Source organism: Geotrypetes seraphini, chromosome 2 (genome assembly GCF_902459505.1).
Source record: "Geotrypetes seraphini chromosome 2, aGeoSer1.1, whole genome shotgun sequence".
NCBI lineage: Eukaryota > Metazoa > Chordata > Amphibia > Gymnophiona > Dermophiidae > Geotrypetes > Geotrypetes seraphini.
Genome location: NC_047085.1, coordinates 97,769,813 through 97,788,492, shown reverse-complemented (window position 1 = coordinate 97,788,492; position 18,680 = coordinate 97,769,813). Strand labels below are relative to the sequence as shown.

At 45.7% G+C, this 18,680-nt stretch overlaps 1 protein-coding gene across 3 annotated transcripts in view; it reads right to left on the bottom strand.

The window, feature by feature from the left end:
* The window catches only part of C2H8orf89 (chromosome 2 C8orf89 homolog), an 83,196-nt gene extending 72,499 nt beyond the window's left edge, over positions 1–10,697 (bottom strand). Inside the window, exon 1 of one of the 3 annotated variants that reach the window (XM_033934689.1) lies at positions 10,381–10,697. In XM_033934689.1, coding sequence (XP_033790580.1) covers positions 10,381–10,498 — 118 coding nt within the window. In that variant the 5' untranslated portion in view covers positions 10,499–10,697. Of the gene's footprint in view, positions 1–9,710; positions 10,269–10,380 lie in introns of those variants that run through there. The other 2 variants (XM_033934688.1, XM_033934690.1) reach the window with 2 other exon arrangements.
* Between the last annotated feature and the right edge of the window lie 7,983 nt (positions 10,698–18,680).

The window sequence follows — 18,680 nt, the reverse complement described above, 5'->3', positions numbered from 1 at the left end:
ACAGAGTGGATTCATGCAGCTGGTTAGCAGCAGGGCAGGAGTTCAGAAAGCTTGCTCCTGCCCTCTGCACCTCCACCAGCGATGGGCAGAGGACCCACTGCATCTCTACCAGATCGGCAAAGGTATGAAGACAGAGCAGGGAAAGGGACAGAGCCTGGCTGCAGCAGCGGCCTTAAAAAATTATGGGAGGGGGCACTGACCCGAATATAAACCGGGACCCCCATTTTGGGGCCAATTTTTTGGCCCAAAAATCCCGGTTTATATTAGAGTATATACGGTAAACTGGGTGTCCTCGGGATAGGTCCTAAAGTAACAGACTGGGTCAGGAACTGGTTGAGTGGAAGGTGACAAAGGGAAGTGATCAATGGAGATCTTTCTGAGGAAAGGGATGTTATCAGTGGTATGACTCAAGGTTCTTTTCTTGGGCCTGTTCTTTTTAATATTTTTGTAAATGATATTGCTGAAAGGCCATCAGGTAAGATTTGCCTCTTTGCAGATACCAACAAGTTCTGGTAAAGGTGGCGGCCAAATTTGTCCGTCGTACACCCTTCCCTGCCCAGAGGGACAGCAGTGTAGACCCGGGAGGGGTTAGATTTCTTCAATGAAGATTCCACGACCAAGGACTGATGGGATAGCTGCGCCGTCTCAAAGCCCTTACAAGGGACCATGTGATAGCGAGATTCCATCTTGGAAGGGATGGCAGGAATGGCATAGGGGGGGTCTCCAGATTTCCGAAGAATGTCTGCTTCAATACCTGATTCAGGGGAAGACACAAAGACTCCCTGGAAGGATGAGGGAGCTCCAAGTCATCCAGATATTCCTGGGTATTCTGGGATTCAGACTGGAGTTCCAGCCGAAGAGCCTTACTCATGTCACAGACAAACCTCACGAAGGAGGAGGTCCGAGACGAAGAAAGGACCTCATGTGGCAAAGAAGATCCAGATCGTTGAGCCGCCGAAAAGGAGGGGACGCTTCCCTAGAATATACAGCAGCCATATCAGAGTCCCGAGAAAAGGACAATGAGGAAGTCCTGCTCCGCGGCCTTGGGGGGGGGGGTGTCGAAGAGCATCCGCGCTGCATCATGCTGGGAGAAGACCCTGGAGTTCGAGGAACAGGAGAAGGAAACCTCCCAAAAGGCTTCGAGGGAGGGGTCCTCGACATGCCGCGCCCTGGAGAGACAGAAGGGCAAGGCGACCGTCGAGAATCACTGGAAGACAGCTGGCGAGACCGATCTCGAGGGGCCTCGGGAAGATGCTCAGGCTGGCCTGCCGAGAGCAGGGTCGAGGCAGGAGCAAGCTGATTCAAGACCAATGAGATCTGAGTCTTCATGATGGCCTTCAACATGTCCTTGAACATTGGCACCGAGACCATTGGATATGGTCATATTGGTGCAGCAGTGCGCTCCAACGAGGGCGACCTCAAGGAAGAGTATTCCCTATGTGTGAAGGCACGCTTGGAGGAAGGTCTCGAAGAGGCCAGAACCACCATACTTGCCCAAGACCCCGTGGAAGGCTTCTTCGGCAGCCTACCTGAGGAAGAGCAGACTTACCCAAAGCGGGGGTTTTCGCTGGAGCAGCCACCAAGGCCTTGGAGGACGAGAGCAACTTCGATGAGGTCGAGGCTTTCAAGGCCGAGGCCCCCGCCGGGGCTGAAGCCGGGGTCGAGGCCGCACCAACCGGAGGATCCATTGCTCCAAAGAGCTCGAGGATCTTTGCACGCCGCCTACGAAGAGCCCGTGGTTGGAGAGTAGCACAGCATGAGCAGGATCAGCCCCCAGGCACTCAATGCACCAATGATGAGGGTCAGCAATAGAAATCACAAGACCGCACTAAGTGCACTTTTTAAACCCAGTAACAGGCCGAGACATAAGGCCAAAAACACAGTGGTCGCATGAGGCCAGGCAGCCCAGTCGAGATCTTGGGCCCCCGGGTCAAGCGATGAAAGAGAAAGTATGTATCTTTTTTTTTTTTTCAGACGCACTGCACAGTGACTCACCCGATTAAAACAAAAAAAGGAGCAAGCCGCGATGCAAGAGGCACTTAGCGATCGCACAGAGCAGAAGAACAGGGCTTCTGGCTCCACAGAAAACTAAGAACTGAGGACATGCGCACCCTGACTCGGGCGGGAAAGCACATGCACAGCACACTCACAAACTTGAAGATCTTCAAGCAAGTTTGCTTGCGAGGCTGTCCGCTCGGGGCTCCGTTGATGATGTCACCCACATGTAGAGAACATGCTGCCTGCTTGTCCTGGGATACTCTGCAATAGAGTAGACACTCCTGATGGTATGGAAAACATGAGGAAGGACCTAGTGAAACTTGAGGAATGGTCTGAAATTTGGCAGCTAAGATTTAATGCTAAGAAATACAAGCTCACGCATTTGGCCTGCAAAACCCTGAGTGAACGGTACAGTTTAGGGGGTGATGAACTTTTGTGCACGGAAATGGAGTGGGACTTGGGAGTGATAGTTTGTGATGATCTTAAGGTGGCCAAACAGGTCAAAAAGGTGACAACAAAAGCTAGAAAAATGTTAGGGTGTATAGGGAGAGGTATGGCCAAATAGGAAAAGGGAGATATTGATGCCTCAGTATAAAACTCTGGTGAGACCTCATTTAGAATATTGTGTTCAGTTCTGGAGGCCGCACCTTCAAAAAGATATAAACAGAATGGAGTTGGTCAGTGGTCTTCATCATAAGGCATATGGCAGTGTATCACAAACTGTGTGCCACAGTGATATTCCAGGTATGCCGCGAGATGCCCACAGAGTCTAAGAAGAAGGACAAGGCCTTGAAGGTCTCAGATATCCAAAGAGTTTTCTTGCGTTATCTGGAGGTCACTAACTAGCTTCGCATCTCAGATCATTGTTTTCCCTGACAAACCATAAGAACATAAGCAGTGCCTCTGCTGGGTCAGACCAGAGGTCCATCATGCCCAGCAGTCCCCTCACGCGGCAGCCCATCAGGTCCAGAACCTGCATAGTAATCCTCTATCTGTACCCTTCTATCCCCTTTTCCTTCAGGAAATCATCTAATCCCTTCTTGAACCCCAATACCGTACTCTGTCCAATTACACCCTCTGGAAGCGCATTCCAGGTATCCACCACCCTTTGGGTGAAGAAGAACTTCCTAGCATTGGTTCTGAATCTGTCTCCTCTTAATTTTTCCAAATGCTCTCTCGTCCTTGTAGTTTTCAAAAGTTTGAAGAATCTGTCCCTCTCCACTTTCTCTATGCCCTTCATGATCTTGTAAGTCTCTATCATGTCCCCTCTGAGTCTCCGCTTTTCCAGGGAAAAGAGCCCCAGTTTCTCTAATCTTTCAGCATATGAAAGGTTTTCCATATCTTTTATCAATCGCTTTTTTCTGGACCCTCTCAAGTATCGCCATATCCTTCTTAAGGTACGGCAACCAATACTGGACGCAATACTCCAGATGTGGGCGCACCATCACCCGATACAACGGCAGGATAACTTCTTTCGTTCTGGTTGTAATACCTTTCTTGATAATACCTAGCATTCTATTCGTCTTCTTAGAGGCCGCTGCGCACTATGCCGACGGCTTCATTGTGTTGTCCACTATTACCCCCAAGTCCTTTTCTAGGGTACCAGGTGAGAAAAGTCAAAACTGCTTCCAAGGCTACCATTTATAGATGGATACAAAGGGCAATACCTTCTGCATACATTAGTTGCGAAAAACAACTACCCGTACTGTTGAAGGCACATTTGACAAGGGGAATGGTATCCTCCAGGGCAGAATCTCAAACAATCCCACCCGAGATTTATAGAGCAGCGACTTGCACCACTTTGAATGCTTTCACCAAATTCTATGTGGATGTAGCAGCAAAGCTTTTGGCTCCTCATACTGCTCACAGACTCATCAAGCCCGCCCTACGACTTGGGGACCATGAGAGAGAGGGAAACGTTGCACATGGGGGTGTTGGAGAGAGGAAAATACGTTGTGCAGGAATGGGGAAAAAAAGTGGGAGATGGATCCTGAAGCAGAAGAGAGTGAGGATGATGTACAGTGGGAGGGAAGGAAGAGAGGAGTACTCACACAACTACAAGACTTCATAGAGTTCTCCAACTTCCAATCAGGCTTCAGGAAACACCACAGCAAAGAAACAGTGCTATTGGATATCTTAGATCAGTGTTCTTCAACCTTTTTACACCCGTGGACCGGCAGAAAAAAAATAATTATTTTGTGGACCGGCAAACTACTAGGACTAAAATTTAAAAATCCCGTTTCCGCCCCATCTCCGCGAGCTCGGTCCCCACAAATCATCTGATCCCATCCACACAAGCCTCAGTTATGATTTTATATTGAATGTATTTTATTAAAGTATAAAAAGAAACAATATTCTGTAGAACTGTCATTTTATAAATACAAATAATTCAGAGCAAGGATCAACAAAACCCCTGTCTCCCCTCCCCTTCACATATATCCCCTCTACTATCAAGAAAACTGAACAAGCCAAATTATTACAGAATGCTACACAGAAATATCATGCTAACAGAATACTGAAGTAACACATGACAGGAATAGTTTTAGGGGAGTGCAACTAGGGCAACTGCCCCCTGGTCAGAGAGCGCCCTAAGCCAGCTGAAAGCTAAAGAAGCACTGCCTGGGTTTTGCAGTCCCCAGTTATGTCTAACACCAGCTCTAGCAGGATATATATTTCAAATCTGATATATTCTAATCACAAAATAGAAATAAAATTATTTTTTTCTACCTTTTGTCGTCTCTGGTTTCTGCTTTCAATCTTTTTTTCACTCTCTTCCTTCCAGCATATGCCCTCTCTGTCTCTTCAATCCAGCATCTGCCCCTTCCATCCACTATCTGTCCTCTCCCCCTTCCATATGGTATCTGTCTTCTTTCTATGTCCCTCTCCCCTTTCCATCCAGCTTGTGCCCCTCTCTCCTATTTACATGATTCATTCCAGCTTCACTGCTCTCTTCATTTTTATCTCTCCTACACCAGATCTATCATCGTTGTCCCTCTGCTTATTTTTCTGCTGACCCCTTCCTATCATCAATCTCTCTACTTTCTCATGCCTGTGTCTCCCCTTCCCCTCCTCTAATCTCTCTGCCAGCTGTTTCCTTCCTTTTTTCATTCTCCCTTCCCTCCTCCTCATGTCCAGCAGTAACTCTCTTCCCTTCCTGCCCTCCCAGCAGCATCTCTCCGTCTCCCTCTCCAGTAGCAGCTGTCCCTTTTTTTTCCTTGCCCAGCAGCTTCCCAGATTCCTTTCCCTCCTCCCCTCCCAGAAGCATCTCTCCTTCTCCCTCTCCAGTAGCAGCTGTCCCTTTTTTTATCTTGCCCAGCAGCTTCCCAGATTCCTTTCCCTCCTCCCCTCCCAGAAGCATCTCTCCGTCTCCTTCTCCCTCTCCAGTAGCAGCTGTCTCTTTTTTTCCTAGCCCAGCAGCTTCCCATATTCCTTTCCCTCCTCCCCTCCCAGAAGCATCTCTCCTTCTTCTCCCTATCCAGTAGCAGCTGTCCCTTTTTTTCCTTGCCCAGCAGCTTCCCAGATTCCTTTCCCTCCTCCCCTCCCAGAAGCATCTCTCCTTCTTCTTCTCCCTGTCCAGTAGCAGCTGTCCCTTTTTTTATCTTGCCCAGCAGCTTCCCAGATTCCTTTCCCTCCTCCCCTCCCAGAAGCATCTCTCCTTCTTCTCCCTCTCCAGTAGCAGCTGTCCTTTTTTTTCCTGGCCCAGCAGCTTCCCAGATTCCTTTCCCTCCTCCCCTCCCAGATGTATCTCTCCTTCTCCTTCTCCCTCTCCAGTAGCAGCTGTCCTTTTTTTTTCCTGGCCCAGCAGCTTCCCAGATTCCTTTCCCTCCTCCCCTCCCAGATGTATCTCTCCTTCTCCTTCTCCCTCTCCAGTAGCAGCTGTCCCTTTTTTTTCCTGGCCCAGCAGCTTCCCAGATTCCTTTCCCTCCTCCCCTCCCAGATGTATCTCTCCTTCTCCCTCTCCAGTAGCAGCTGTCCCTTTTTTTTCCTGGCCCAGCAGCTTCCCAGATTCCTTTCCCTCCTCCCCTCCCAGAAGCATCTCTCCTTCTCCCTTTCCAGTAGCAGCTGTCCCTTTTTTCCCCTGCCCAGCAGCTTCCCAGACTGATAGTGGTTTTCTCCCCTCCCAGCAGCTCTTCTTACTTCCCAGCGCAGCGATTCACGAAGGCAGCCTCGGGTCCTTTGTTGGGTCGCGCCGCCTCTGAGGAAAGAGGAAGTTGCATCATCAGAGGCAGCCGCGACTCAGCAAAAGCCCCGAGGCTGCCTTAGTGAATCGCTGCGCTGGGAAGTAAGAAGAGCTGCAGAGAGGGGAGAAAGCCACTGTCGGAGGCTCCCCAAGATCTCTCCGGCCCAGCGCACGCTTCCGATGCTGATCTTGCCGGTCCTGCGCGGACCGGCAGGAAGTTCAAATGAGTCAATCTTGCTGGTCCTGCGCGGACCGGCAAAAATTTCCTGCGGACCGATACCGGTCCGCGGACCGGCGGTTGAAGAACTGTGTCTTAGATGACTGTTGGAAAATCCTAGATGAAGGAAATGATACATGGTTGGTACTATTAGACCTCAGTGCCGCCTTCAACACCATCGACAACTCTCTTCTCCTGTCTAGGCTAAAGACCATCGGAATCCATGACGATGCACTGGGATGGTTCTCCTCATTCCTGAATGACAGATCGCAGAGAATTCTACTAGGAAAATCTTTATCCAAACCCAAACCATTCCACTACAGAGTGCCTCAGGGAGCCTTACTACCACCACTTCTCTTCAACCTCTATGTCAAACCAGTACTGGACATAGCGGAAAAACACCAAATCAAAATCCACTCTTTCACAGACAACTTACAACTCTCTACCTCCTCCTAAACACACAAATCAAGAATCTCCAGTCTTGCTTAACTGAATCAAAGACCTGGATGACCGGGAACAAATAACAGTTAAATGAGTCCAAGACAGAACTTCTCTGGATCCACAAAGATCATTGCGTATACCCCCCGTCCATCCTTTCTCTGGGGCAGAAACACCCTTACACCTAAGGATAACATTCGCAGCCTAGGAGTAACTCTCGACTCAAACTTATTAATGACAGATCACGCATCCAAACTAGTATAATCCTCCTTCTACAACCTCCACCAGCTAAAATCCATACGTGCATACTTCTCAGAACCCAAATTCGCCCAACTTACTGTACGCTTATGTACTATCCCGCTTAGACTATTGCAACACACTACTAGTGGGCCTGCCTACCAAAACTTTTTCTTGCTTCCAAAGGGTGCAAAATGCTGCAATTCGCCTCCTGATAAACCTAGGTATCCATGATCATGTTACCCCTGCATTAGCTTCCATGCACTAGCTGCCCATTCAAAAACGCTGCGCCTTCAAGGCCCTGGTCCTCGCTTTCAAAATCTTCCACAAAATGATTCCGCACTACAAGACAACTAAACTACAAATCTACTTCCCAAAGGGATCACTGAGGTCTCAAGGAGCAAAACAACTGGCCATGCCTCCTGGCCACTCCTTCAAAACCGAAACAGCCCGCAAATGCTCCTACTCACATTTCATACCCAGACTATGGTGCACCATCCCCCCATCTGTTAGAACACTAGATGGACTTTGGAGCTTCAGGAAGGCCATTAAAACATTCCTCTTCACAAACCCAGCGCCTTAAGGACATGCACCCATAAACGCTATTCAGAGTCAATGCACCTAAGCCGCCTACTCTCACCAGATGCTGCTTAGTGTAATACGAATGTTTTATTGTCATGTTTAGATTGTAAATTATGTCCTGTCTCGATCATATTGTAGATGTACTTTGTAACCCATTCTGGGCTGCTTTGGGAGGACGGGCTAAATAACTGAGCAAAGAAAGAAAGAAAGAAATGCAGGAACCAATGGACAGGAGGAATCAATGGACAGCAACTGCCTCAAGAAGAATTTGCAGAAGACAGGAAAGCAGAAGAGAGAGAAACTGGAACTTACTTGATGGAAAAATAAATCTTCAGACAACAAAGGTAAAGAAAGGAATTTATTAAATGAAATATATTAGCTTTGAGCAATGTGTATATAGCAGATGACTTTGTGAACAGGAAATGTATTTCTGTTTTCATTTCGCTAGCGTTGAAGTATATGCTATAGTTGGTGGGGATCCCCAAGCACCGCCAGCTGAGGACCTTCTTCAAATGTGGCCGCAATTCCCTTCTACCAAGCAGTTGCTAACAGCATTCTTGAGCCACGGAGGTGCCAGCATCTGTGGCTTAGGGACATTGCTACTGCCTTCCAAGCTTGGTAAAAGGGATTTTTGGGCACCTTCAGAGGAAGTCTTCAGCTGACATAGCTTGAGTGTCCTCATCAGCTGGAGTTTTTATATTTTATACTTACATTAGAGGCTCTGGAAGAGACCCATTTACAAAATATGGGTTCTTACCATTTAATATTTCTAAATTAATAAAGTGCCTTTGCTTAATTTTTAATTGGTCTCTACCAAAGCCTCTAATTCAGTAGCATAATTAAATGGAAATAACTATGGTACTTCTGAAGCAGATGGAGGACAGGCAGGGACTAAAGAGATTACTTTTGGGGACAGGCAGGGACAGACTGGATTCTAGTGAGGATGGATTTTGATTTCTGTCCCTGTGCAATTCTCTAGTATAAATAAGGGCAACCAGAATGGTAAGAGGATTGAAACGTCTTATACGAAGAGAGGCTGAAAAAGGGGCTTTTTAGTTTGGAAAAGAGAAGACCGAGGTTGGAGATGATAAGAGGTCTACAACAGGGCTTTCAAAACCTGTCCACCTGTCATCTGTCCAGTCAGGTTCTCAAGATATCCACAACCCATATACACAAGATAATAACAGAGGCAGTGCATGCAATTGTGACTCAGATAGCCTAGGCAGATAATCATCCAATTCAAATTGTTAATTTTGGTATGAATTATCAACCTAATATTAAAGGAAAGTATGAGCTGATAAATCTGAGTTAAATGGTAATATGCTCCAAAATCTAAAGTTTGACAAAAAAAAAACATTTATAAATCTACTTGTGATTTAAAATTTTGAGCACTGCAGTACAAACATATGGTAATGAAAATACACTTAACACAAAGCACAGGGTAAGTTCTCAGAGCACAAGGTACAACTAGTAAATGATGCACTGCTGGGGAGTTGGAAGTTGAAACAATAAAGAAGGATCACCCCTCTCCAAAATTCTATTCTCTGTGATGAGCATCTTTGTACTTTTATGACATCAGCAGAATTAATTCTGCTTACAGCCAAGTTCAACATATGATGATATAAATCCATTTTCTCTCTCATATAAGCTCATTTGGAATTATTACATTAAATATAGATCAAAGTACTGTCCAGGCTGTGCCTAAGAAAATTATTGTAAATTAAAGGTCCAAATGCTATAGTGTGCAATCAAGATACACAGCTTCCAAACAACCCAATCTACTCTGCCCACAAAAAGCCCTCACACATTACTATCTGCTAAAATTAATACTACATTATCATCCTCACACTTAAATCTTGCAACCCTCAGCTACAGCTGTTTGTCTACTAATCCACTCTCTCTCCTACATGCCAAAGGAAAATCCAATAATAACCTCTATTAAAGATAGGTCAATCTTCAAATCATAATCTAAACACAGGAGAGACCCAATCCAAATATCTTAAAATGTTTCTTAATTTCTGGATTGTGAAAAATGAACCCGAGTAAAACATTTCTTACCACATTATGTAAGTCAATCATGTAAGGTACAAGGGCCAAGTTAATCGTGTCAAGTACAGGTGCCAGATTTAAAATAAAAGTCTCAGGGCCAGATTTAAAATATCAGTACTCTTGTATCTCAGAGAGGTCCTCTAGGCACTAAAAGCAGGAGGGAGGGGGGAAGGAACGTTAGGTCAAAGAGCAAGACAGTGCCTCTCTTGACATGGTACTGATATAAGACTCAAAAGTTAAGGAACAGGTTTCTTTTTGGTCTGAGTGATTAACCCATTCAACACTTTTGATATGACTAAGCTGAAAACGTGAATGCTCGAACACTCCCAATACTGATGAAACTCCTTCACTGCCACCAAGAAAGAAACGTTAGCTCCTTTGACCGGATGTTCTGTGCTATATCCACATCTCATTTGGCTTCATACTTTCCAGTCTGGGCCCCAGGAAGGTAGTTGGATTGCCAGTAAAGTCAACACAACAAACTTCTCCCTGGACACACTGAATTCATCTGATCAATGTTGGTGAGGAGGAGGGAGGTGCTTAAGCAATCACTGCATCCCAGAAAGTTAGCACTAATGGCCCTTGTAAGCCATTTGAAAGCATACTGGGACCGGGAGTGACATCTTTGCACAAAGCATAAACAGGATTCCAGGTTGAGTGGCGGCCAGCTCGCACTTACTTCGGTGAAAGCCCCAAGAACTGTTTAGCCTCCTCACGTTGGAACCGCCACCGCCGCCCGTGCACAGTTCGGGGAGCGGCGTCAGAGCCGTAACGCCGCCCGCCCCGGAGCTCGTCATAGCTTGTCAGTAGCAGCAGCAGCCATGTGAGAACTCCTAACCCCGCCACAGGTGTCAATGCGACCACCTTCCGACTCCCATGCCGGCCAGCCGCACACCAAGCGGCGCGCAAGCGCGCTAGCCACCCACGCGGCTGTTGCTAAGCAGTGGCGAGGCAGGGGGCGGGGCTCTCATGCAGGACCTGCAGATAGTTATCACTCCGATATCAAGTGGTTCTGTTGTATTTTGACGGTCCAGGTTTTGTTATTGCATTTTCTCCCATAGATGCCAGCTTTATCGGTGCTTGAGCATCCCCGCCCCCTCTTGAGCAAACTCCTTTACTCTGACCAGGGAGCATTTATTTGAGTTCAATTTAGCACCCTCAAAAATCATTTTGAAAAGTTGAACCCTGTCTCCCCTCCTCCTATGCTTTTCCATTTTCTAGAATAAAAGATGTGCACCATTAATTGCAGCGAGATTTGTTATGGACCTCCGTCAATGAGTGCACCAAGGAGAGCGAGTGGTATAGGATGATTTGAGATATTCTTCGTCCCAGACACGGAAACCTTTCCCTCTCTCAGGCCAAAGTTCATGTCCTTTCATCCTGTCCCTGGTAGCAGTGCAGAGACGCCGAGAGCCTTAGCCTGGACAATTCATTTAAAGGCCACTGGTATAATCAGGGTATAGAATTGTAAAGACACAAATTCAGCAGTACATACGTTTGTTTGTTTATTTTTTGGGGGGTGGATGTCTCTAACTCCTTGACTGTGTCTAGGGTTGGGTAATTTTCATTGGATTTAGAAACCGCAATCGTTTTGAACAATTGGCCATGGGCAGAGGATCATCATAGATACTGTAAGAATTAATTAACCCCCCCCCCCCCCCAACATCAACTTCTACGAAAAGGAAGACCCTCTCCTTCCTACCTTAAAAAAAAACCCCCACAACCCCACACTCTACTAGCGTGACACCCAGAACCAATCATTTTAGACCCCCCCCCCCCCAATAAAAAATATTTTAGAACAGGTTACAGTTTAACATTCACAGTATTACAATACCATGCCGGCACTGTGGTGTAAACAAAAAGAGCCATTGCCTCTGTTAGGTCGTAGCTCACACTGGCCTAACACCAGCTCTGGGAGGATACACATTTCAAATCTGACCGATTGTAATCACAAAATAGAAAATAACATTATTTTTTTCTAACTTTGTTGTCTGGTCATTTTATTATTCAAAGCATATGGGGCCCAGGCTCTGGTTTCTGTTTTTCTTCTTTCTCTATGCTCACCATCCAGCTTCCATATCCACCATTTGTTTCTTTGCCACTGTCAATCATCTCTTTTCCTGCCTTGTGTTAGGACGGTCAAACTTCTCTATTCCCCTCCATGCAGCATAGCTCCCTTATCGTGTGCAACATTTCTTTCTCTCTCCCCATGCACCATCGCTCCCTGTCCTCCACCCTCTTTTCCACTGTCAACTCTCTCTTGTGCCCTAGGTTAAACTTCTCTATTCCCCTCCATGTCACATATCTCCCTTATCATGTACAACACTTCTTTCATAGTAACATAGTAGATGACGGCAGATAAAGACCCGAATGGTCCATCCAGTCTGCCCAACCTGATTCAATTTAAAAATTTTTTTTTTTTTTTTTTTTTTTTCTTCTTAGCTATTTCTGGGCGAGAATCCAAAGCTTTACCCGGTACTGTGCTTGGGTTCCAACTGCCGAAATCTCTGTTAAGACTTACTCCAGCCCATCTACACCCTCCCAGCCATTGAAGCCCTCCCCTGCCCATCCTCCTCCAAACGGCCATACACAGACACAGACCGTACAAGTCTGCCCAGTAACTGGCCTAGTTCAATCTTTAATATTATTTTCTGATTCTAAATCTTCTGTGTTCATCCCACGCTTCTTTGAACTCAGTCACAGTTTTACTCTCCACCACCTCTCCCGGGAGCGCATTCCAGGCATCCACCACCCTCTCCGTAAAGTAGAATTTCCTAACATTGCCCCTGAATCTACCACCCCTCAACCTCAAATTATGTCCTCTGGTTTTACCATTTTCCTTTCTCTGGAAAAGATTTTGTTCTACATTAATACCCTTTAAGTATTTGAACATCTGAATCATATCTCCCCTGTCTCTCCTTTCCTCTAGGGTATACATATTCAGGGCTTCCAGTCTCTCCTCATATGTCTTCTGGTGCAAGCCTCCTATCATTTTCGTCGCCCTCCTCTGGACCGCCTCAAGTCTTCTTACGTCTTTCGCCAGATACGGTCTCCAAAACTGAACACAATACTCCAAGTGGGGCCTCACCAATGACCTGTACAGGGGCATCAACACCTTCTTTCTTCTACTGACTACGCCTCTCTTTATACAGCCCAGAATCCTTCTGGCAGCAGCCACTGCCTTGTCACACTGTTTTTTCGCCTTTAGATCTTCGGCCACTATCACCCCGAGGTCCCTCTCCCCGTCCGTGCATATCAGCTTCTCTCCTCCCAGCATATACGGTTCCTTCCTATTATTAATCCCCAAATGCATTACTCTGCATTTCTTTGCATTGAATTTTAGTTGCCAGGCATTAGACCATTCCTCTAACTTTTGCAGATCCTTTTTCATATTTTCCACTCCCTCTTCGGTGTCTACTCTGTTACAAATCTTGGTATCATCTGCAAAAAGGCACACTTTTCCTTCTAACCCTTCAGCAATGTCACTTACATACATATTGAACAGGATTGGCCCCAGCACCGAACCCTGAGGGACTCCACTAGTCACCTTTCCTTCCTTCGAGCGACTTCCATTAACCACCACCCTCTGGCGTCTGTCCGACAGCCAGTTTCTGACCCAGTTCACCACTTTGGGTCCTAACTTTAGCCCTTCAAGTTTGTTCAACAGCCTCCTATGAGGAACTGTATCAAAGGCTTTGCTGAAATCCAAATAAATTACATCTAGCATATGTCCTCGATCCAGCTCTCTGGTCACCCAATCAAAAAATTCAATCAGGTTCGTTTGGCACGATTTACCTTTTGTAAAGCCATGTTGCCTCGGATCCTGTAACCCATTAGATTCAAGGAAATACACTATCCTTTCTTTCAGCAACACTTCCATTATTTTTCCAACAACTGAAGTGAGGCTCACCGGCCTGTAGTTTCCTGCTTCATCCCTGTGACCACTTTTATGAATAGGGACCACATCCGCTCTCCTCCAATCCCCAGGAATCACTCCCGTCTCCAGAGATTTGTTGAACAAGTCTTTAATAGGACTCGCCAGAACCTCTCTGAGTTCCCTTAGTATCCTGGGATGGATCCCGTCTGGTCCCATCGCTTTGTCCACCTTCAGTTTTTCAAGTTGCTCATAAACACCCTCCTCCGTGAACGGCGCAGAATCTACTCCATTTTCTCGTGTAACTTTGCCGGACAATCTCGGTCCTTCTCCAGGATTTTCTTCTGTGAACACAGAACAGAAGTATTTGTTTAGCACATTTGCTTTCTCCTCATCACTCTCAACATATTTGTTCCCAGCATCTTTTAGCCTAGCAATTCCATTTTTTATCTTCCTCCTTTCACTAATATATCTGAAAAAATTTTTATCTCCCTTTTTTACATTTTTAGCCATTTGTTCTTCCGCCTGTGCCTTCGCCAAACGTATCTCTCTCTTGGCTTCTTTCAGTTTCACCCTGTAGTCCTTTCTGCTCTCCTCTTCTTGGGTTTTTTTATATTTCATGAACGCCAACTCTTTCGCCTTTATTTTCTCAGCCACTAGGTTGGAGAACCATATCGGCTTCCTTTTTCTTTTGTTTTTATTGATTTTCTTCACATAAAGGTCCGTAGCCATTTTTATCGCTCCTTTCAGCTTAGACCACTGTCTTTCCACTTCTCTTATGTCCTCCCATCCTAACAGCTCTTTCTTCAGGTACTTTCCCATTGCATTAAAGTCCGTACGTTTGAAATCTAGGACTTTAAGTATCGTGCGGCCGCTCTCCACTTTAGCCGTTATATCAAACCAAACCGTTTGATGATCGCTACTACCCAGGTGAGCACCCACTCGAACATTAGAGATACTCTCTCCATTTGTGAGGACCAGATCCAATATCGCTTTTTCCCTTGTGGGTTCCGTCACCATTTGTCTGAGCAGAGCCTCTTGAAAGGCATCCACAATCTCCCTACTTCTTTCCGATTCCGCAGACGGAACATTCCAGTCCGCATCCGGCAGGTTGAAATCTCCCAACAGCAGAACCTCCTCTTTCCTTCCAAACTTTTGGATATCCACAATCAGATCCTTATCAATTTGCTGCGATTGAGTCGGAGGTCTGTAGACTACACCCACGTAGATAGAAGTTCCATCTTCTCTTTTCAGAGCAATCCATATCGCTTCTTCCTCTCCCCAGGTCCCTTGCATTTCGGTCGCTTGGATATTGATCTTTACATAGAGAGCTACTCCTCCACCTTTATGACCATCTCTGTCCTTCCTAAAAAGATTATATCCCGGTATGTTTGCATCCCATCCATGTGATTCACTGAACCATGTCTCTGTGATAGCAACTATATCTAGATCTGCCTCTAACATCAGAGCTTGCAGATCATGAACTTTGTTGCTTAGACTGCGAGCATTTGTGGTCATCGCTTTCCAGCTATTTTTCAGCGATAATCTTCTTTTTCGTATGGATTTTTGTGTCGTTTCACTTTCCGTTGCAATACTAAGAAATGAGTTGCTGATATTGCTTATGTTGCAGCCTTTACTACTATCACATCTTTTCTTTTGCCGGGGGTGGTCTTTATAATTGTCCTTCGTACATACACCACCCCCACCTTCTAGTTTAAATGCCTGGAAAAATATTGTCTAAATTTCTCTGCAAGGTTTCTTTTTCCTGCTGTAGTAATATGTAGCCCATCAGTGCAATATAGCTTCTTGTCCTTCCATGTATTTCCCCATCCTCCTATGTACCTGAAGCCTTCTTGATGACACCAGGCTCTGAGCCATCTATTAAAGTCCTCTGTGTTTTTCACTCTTTGCTCTCCTTTTCCATATGCAGGCAGTATTTCAGAAAAAGCTAAAGTCTTTACAAAAGGTTTCACGCCCTCACCAAGCTCCCGAAAAGCTTTCTGTGCTGCAAGTGTGGAGTTGTTGGCCAGGTCATTTGTTCCCAGATGGATAACAACATCAGTGTTAAAATCCTTAGTTTCTTCCTTAACTATAGTCAGTATTTGCCTGGAACTCCTGGTAGCTGAGGATCCTGGAAGACATTTCACTATTTTGGACTCCTCGCCCTGTGTTCCAAGGTTAATGCCTCTGATGATGGAATCCCCCAACAGTAATAGTTTTCTGTTTTTGGCTTTTTTATTTGTACTTAGGGTGCTCTTGTTCTCTTGAGTTTCCTTCATTGGTTCCAGTCCCACCTCCCTTCTGTTTTCCTGAGTATCGCAGTGCACTAGTGGAGCGAAGGAATTCTGTAGAGGTAATATTAGTGAAGGTGGATGTTTCTGTGTTACATGTCGCAGTCTTCCTGAGCCTACTGTGACCCATTTATTCCTGGGCTGTTTTATTCTTTGAGGTAGAGGTGGTAAGTTGGTATGATTTTGTGGAGTGATGGAAGCTGCTTTAATTGTATTCAATTCCTGTTTAAGTTTGCAGAGCTCCTCCTTAATACTGGCAAGTTGAAGACAGATGGGGCAAGCCTTAAGCCTCCAAATAGTATGTCTTGGAATTAAAGCACCACAGTGATTGCATAGAATAAAGGTCATCTTGATTGGTTGTGAAGTCCTGATTATATGGGTCTCTATATATGAATAGTGGTCCCTGGGGTTGGTGGGACTATAAGTAAGACTACTAGTAAGGCAGAAATATAGGCTCTATACCACCTAAAACATAGTATTTTAAACAAAACTGCAGGAAGAAGAAATAAGATTTAACAGAGGAAAGAGAAGGATTTTTTTGTGCTTTTTTATATTTTTTTTTTAGTAAGAAACAGGGAGGAGAAGAGAAATTAAGCAGATATAATGCTGAAAACCAGTGAAAAGAGCAGAATATGAAATGGTAACTTAGCTTTTAGAAGTTCACAGGGCAGCCTTGTTTCAGCAATGTCCCAAAGATAATGCAATTAACCTTAGAAGTAAAACAGAACCCCTCCCTTCTCCACCTAATCAGCAGAAAACAATGGCTGAATACTGGTAAGACAGAAATATAGGCTCTATACCACCTAAAACACAGTATTTTAAACAAAAACGCAGGTTCTATCAGTGCTACCCTAAAACACAGGATTTATAACAGGATTTTCCCTACTTTAGTCCCCCTGAGCCACAGACACCAGAAATATAGGCTCTATACCACCTAAAACACAGTATTTTAAACAAAACTGCAGGAAGAAGAAATAAGATTTAACAGAGGAAAGAGAAGGATTTTTTGTGCTTTTTTATATTTTTTTTTAGTAAGAAACAGGGAGGAGAAGAGAAATTAAGCAGATATAATGCTGAAAACCAGTGAAAAGAGCAGAATATGAAATGGTAACTTAGCTTTTAGAAGTTCACAGGGCAGCCTTGTTTCTCTCTCCCTCTGCACCCTCTCCTTGCCCTCCACCATATGTCCAACATTTCTCTTCTCCATGCATGTCTCCCATCCCTCTCACCCCTTTCTACCTTATTGCATCTCCCTTCCTCTTCTCCCACCCATGTCCAACAATTTTTCCCCTCTCCTCCCATGTACAGGAGCTTTCCATTCCTCCCTCCTATACCCCAGTGCAGCAGTTTTCCATCCATCCCTCCCCTAACCTTATGCAGCACATCCAAGCCCAACCGACCTTCTTCTCTCTCCCCCCTCCCCCTGAGATTTGACATTCCTTCAGGCTTCAATGGTGACAGCAGCGATGGTCAACCATTAGAAGTACCAAAGGGGCTGTTTGCAGCCTTCTCTGCCACATCAGTGACACAGCAGAAGGCAGGCCGCAGCGGGCCAGATCACAAGAAGCCTGTGCACTAGCACCACAGTTGCTGCTTTAGAAGGCAGGCCCAGAGGTGAGTTTGCTCTATGATAGCAAACTGAACTCACTGCTTTGCTAGCATCAGGCCTTCCTCCCTGCCGGTCCCGCCTACTTCTGCAAAGGCAGGACCCATCAGAGAGAAAAGCCCACCGCCAGGAGAGCAGCAAAGTGTTCCCAGACCATGACGCTGACCCCAGGAGCACACAAGGCAGACACCCCCCAAGCCTTGGTATGCCACGTGTGTATATACACACACAGTACATTGTCAGTTAACCAGCACCCAAGGATAGTGATAATGCCGCATAAATGTAGTTTCTGGTTGCATACGAGTTACTATTAAAAATAGGCCTAACTCATACTATTCTCCATACCATAAACTGTTCAAGACAAACTACCAGACATGAGGTAAGCAAAGCATGGGCATACTCAGGTGTGGCATGACAAGTTTACACTTAAATTTCCATCTGAAATTGATTTTATTTTCATTTTTATTTAAAGTATTACAGTATTTCTTTAATTTTGGTTGCTGGTTGTTTGAGTTCCAGTTAACAGACAGTCCACTATACATACATAAACACACATCAAGAATTGAACTTTATACAGTAAGAGGAGGTTGCCTACAGTTAGGTGTTGGGATGGTGTGCACTAAACACACATACTTGCCAGCAAAAGTATTTATGCAACAACATTTAAGCATGGCCACTTACACTATATCAATGGTGTAAATATCCACAAATGAATAGTGCAGTTGCGGATGTATGACTCCAGAAAAAGGAGGCCATATTAGGATGTCTCAATCCATCCTCCTTTTTCTGGAGCCATGTGGAAACCCTACTTTCAGAACTCTAGAACACAGTTCTTCAACCACCGGTCCGCAGACTGGTGCCGGTCCGCAGAAAATTCCTGCCGGTCCGCGCAGGACCGGCGAGATTAACTTCTTCAATTTCCTGCCGGTCCGCGCAGGACCAGCAAGATCGAGGAGCGCAGGGCCAGAAATAGAATGGGGAGCCTCCGACTGTCCTTTCTTCCCTCCCAGCGGCTCTCCTTACAAGTGCAGCGAGTCAGGAAGGAAGCCTTGGAGCTTTTGCTGAGTCGGGCCGCCTCTGATGATGCAACTTCCGCTTTCCTCAGAGGCGGTGCGACCCAACAAAGGAACCGAGGCTGCCTTACTGAATCGCAGCGCTGGTAAATAAGGAGAGTTGCTGGGAGGGGAGAAAGCTGCTGGCATGGTGAA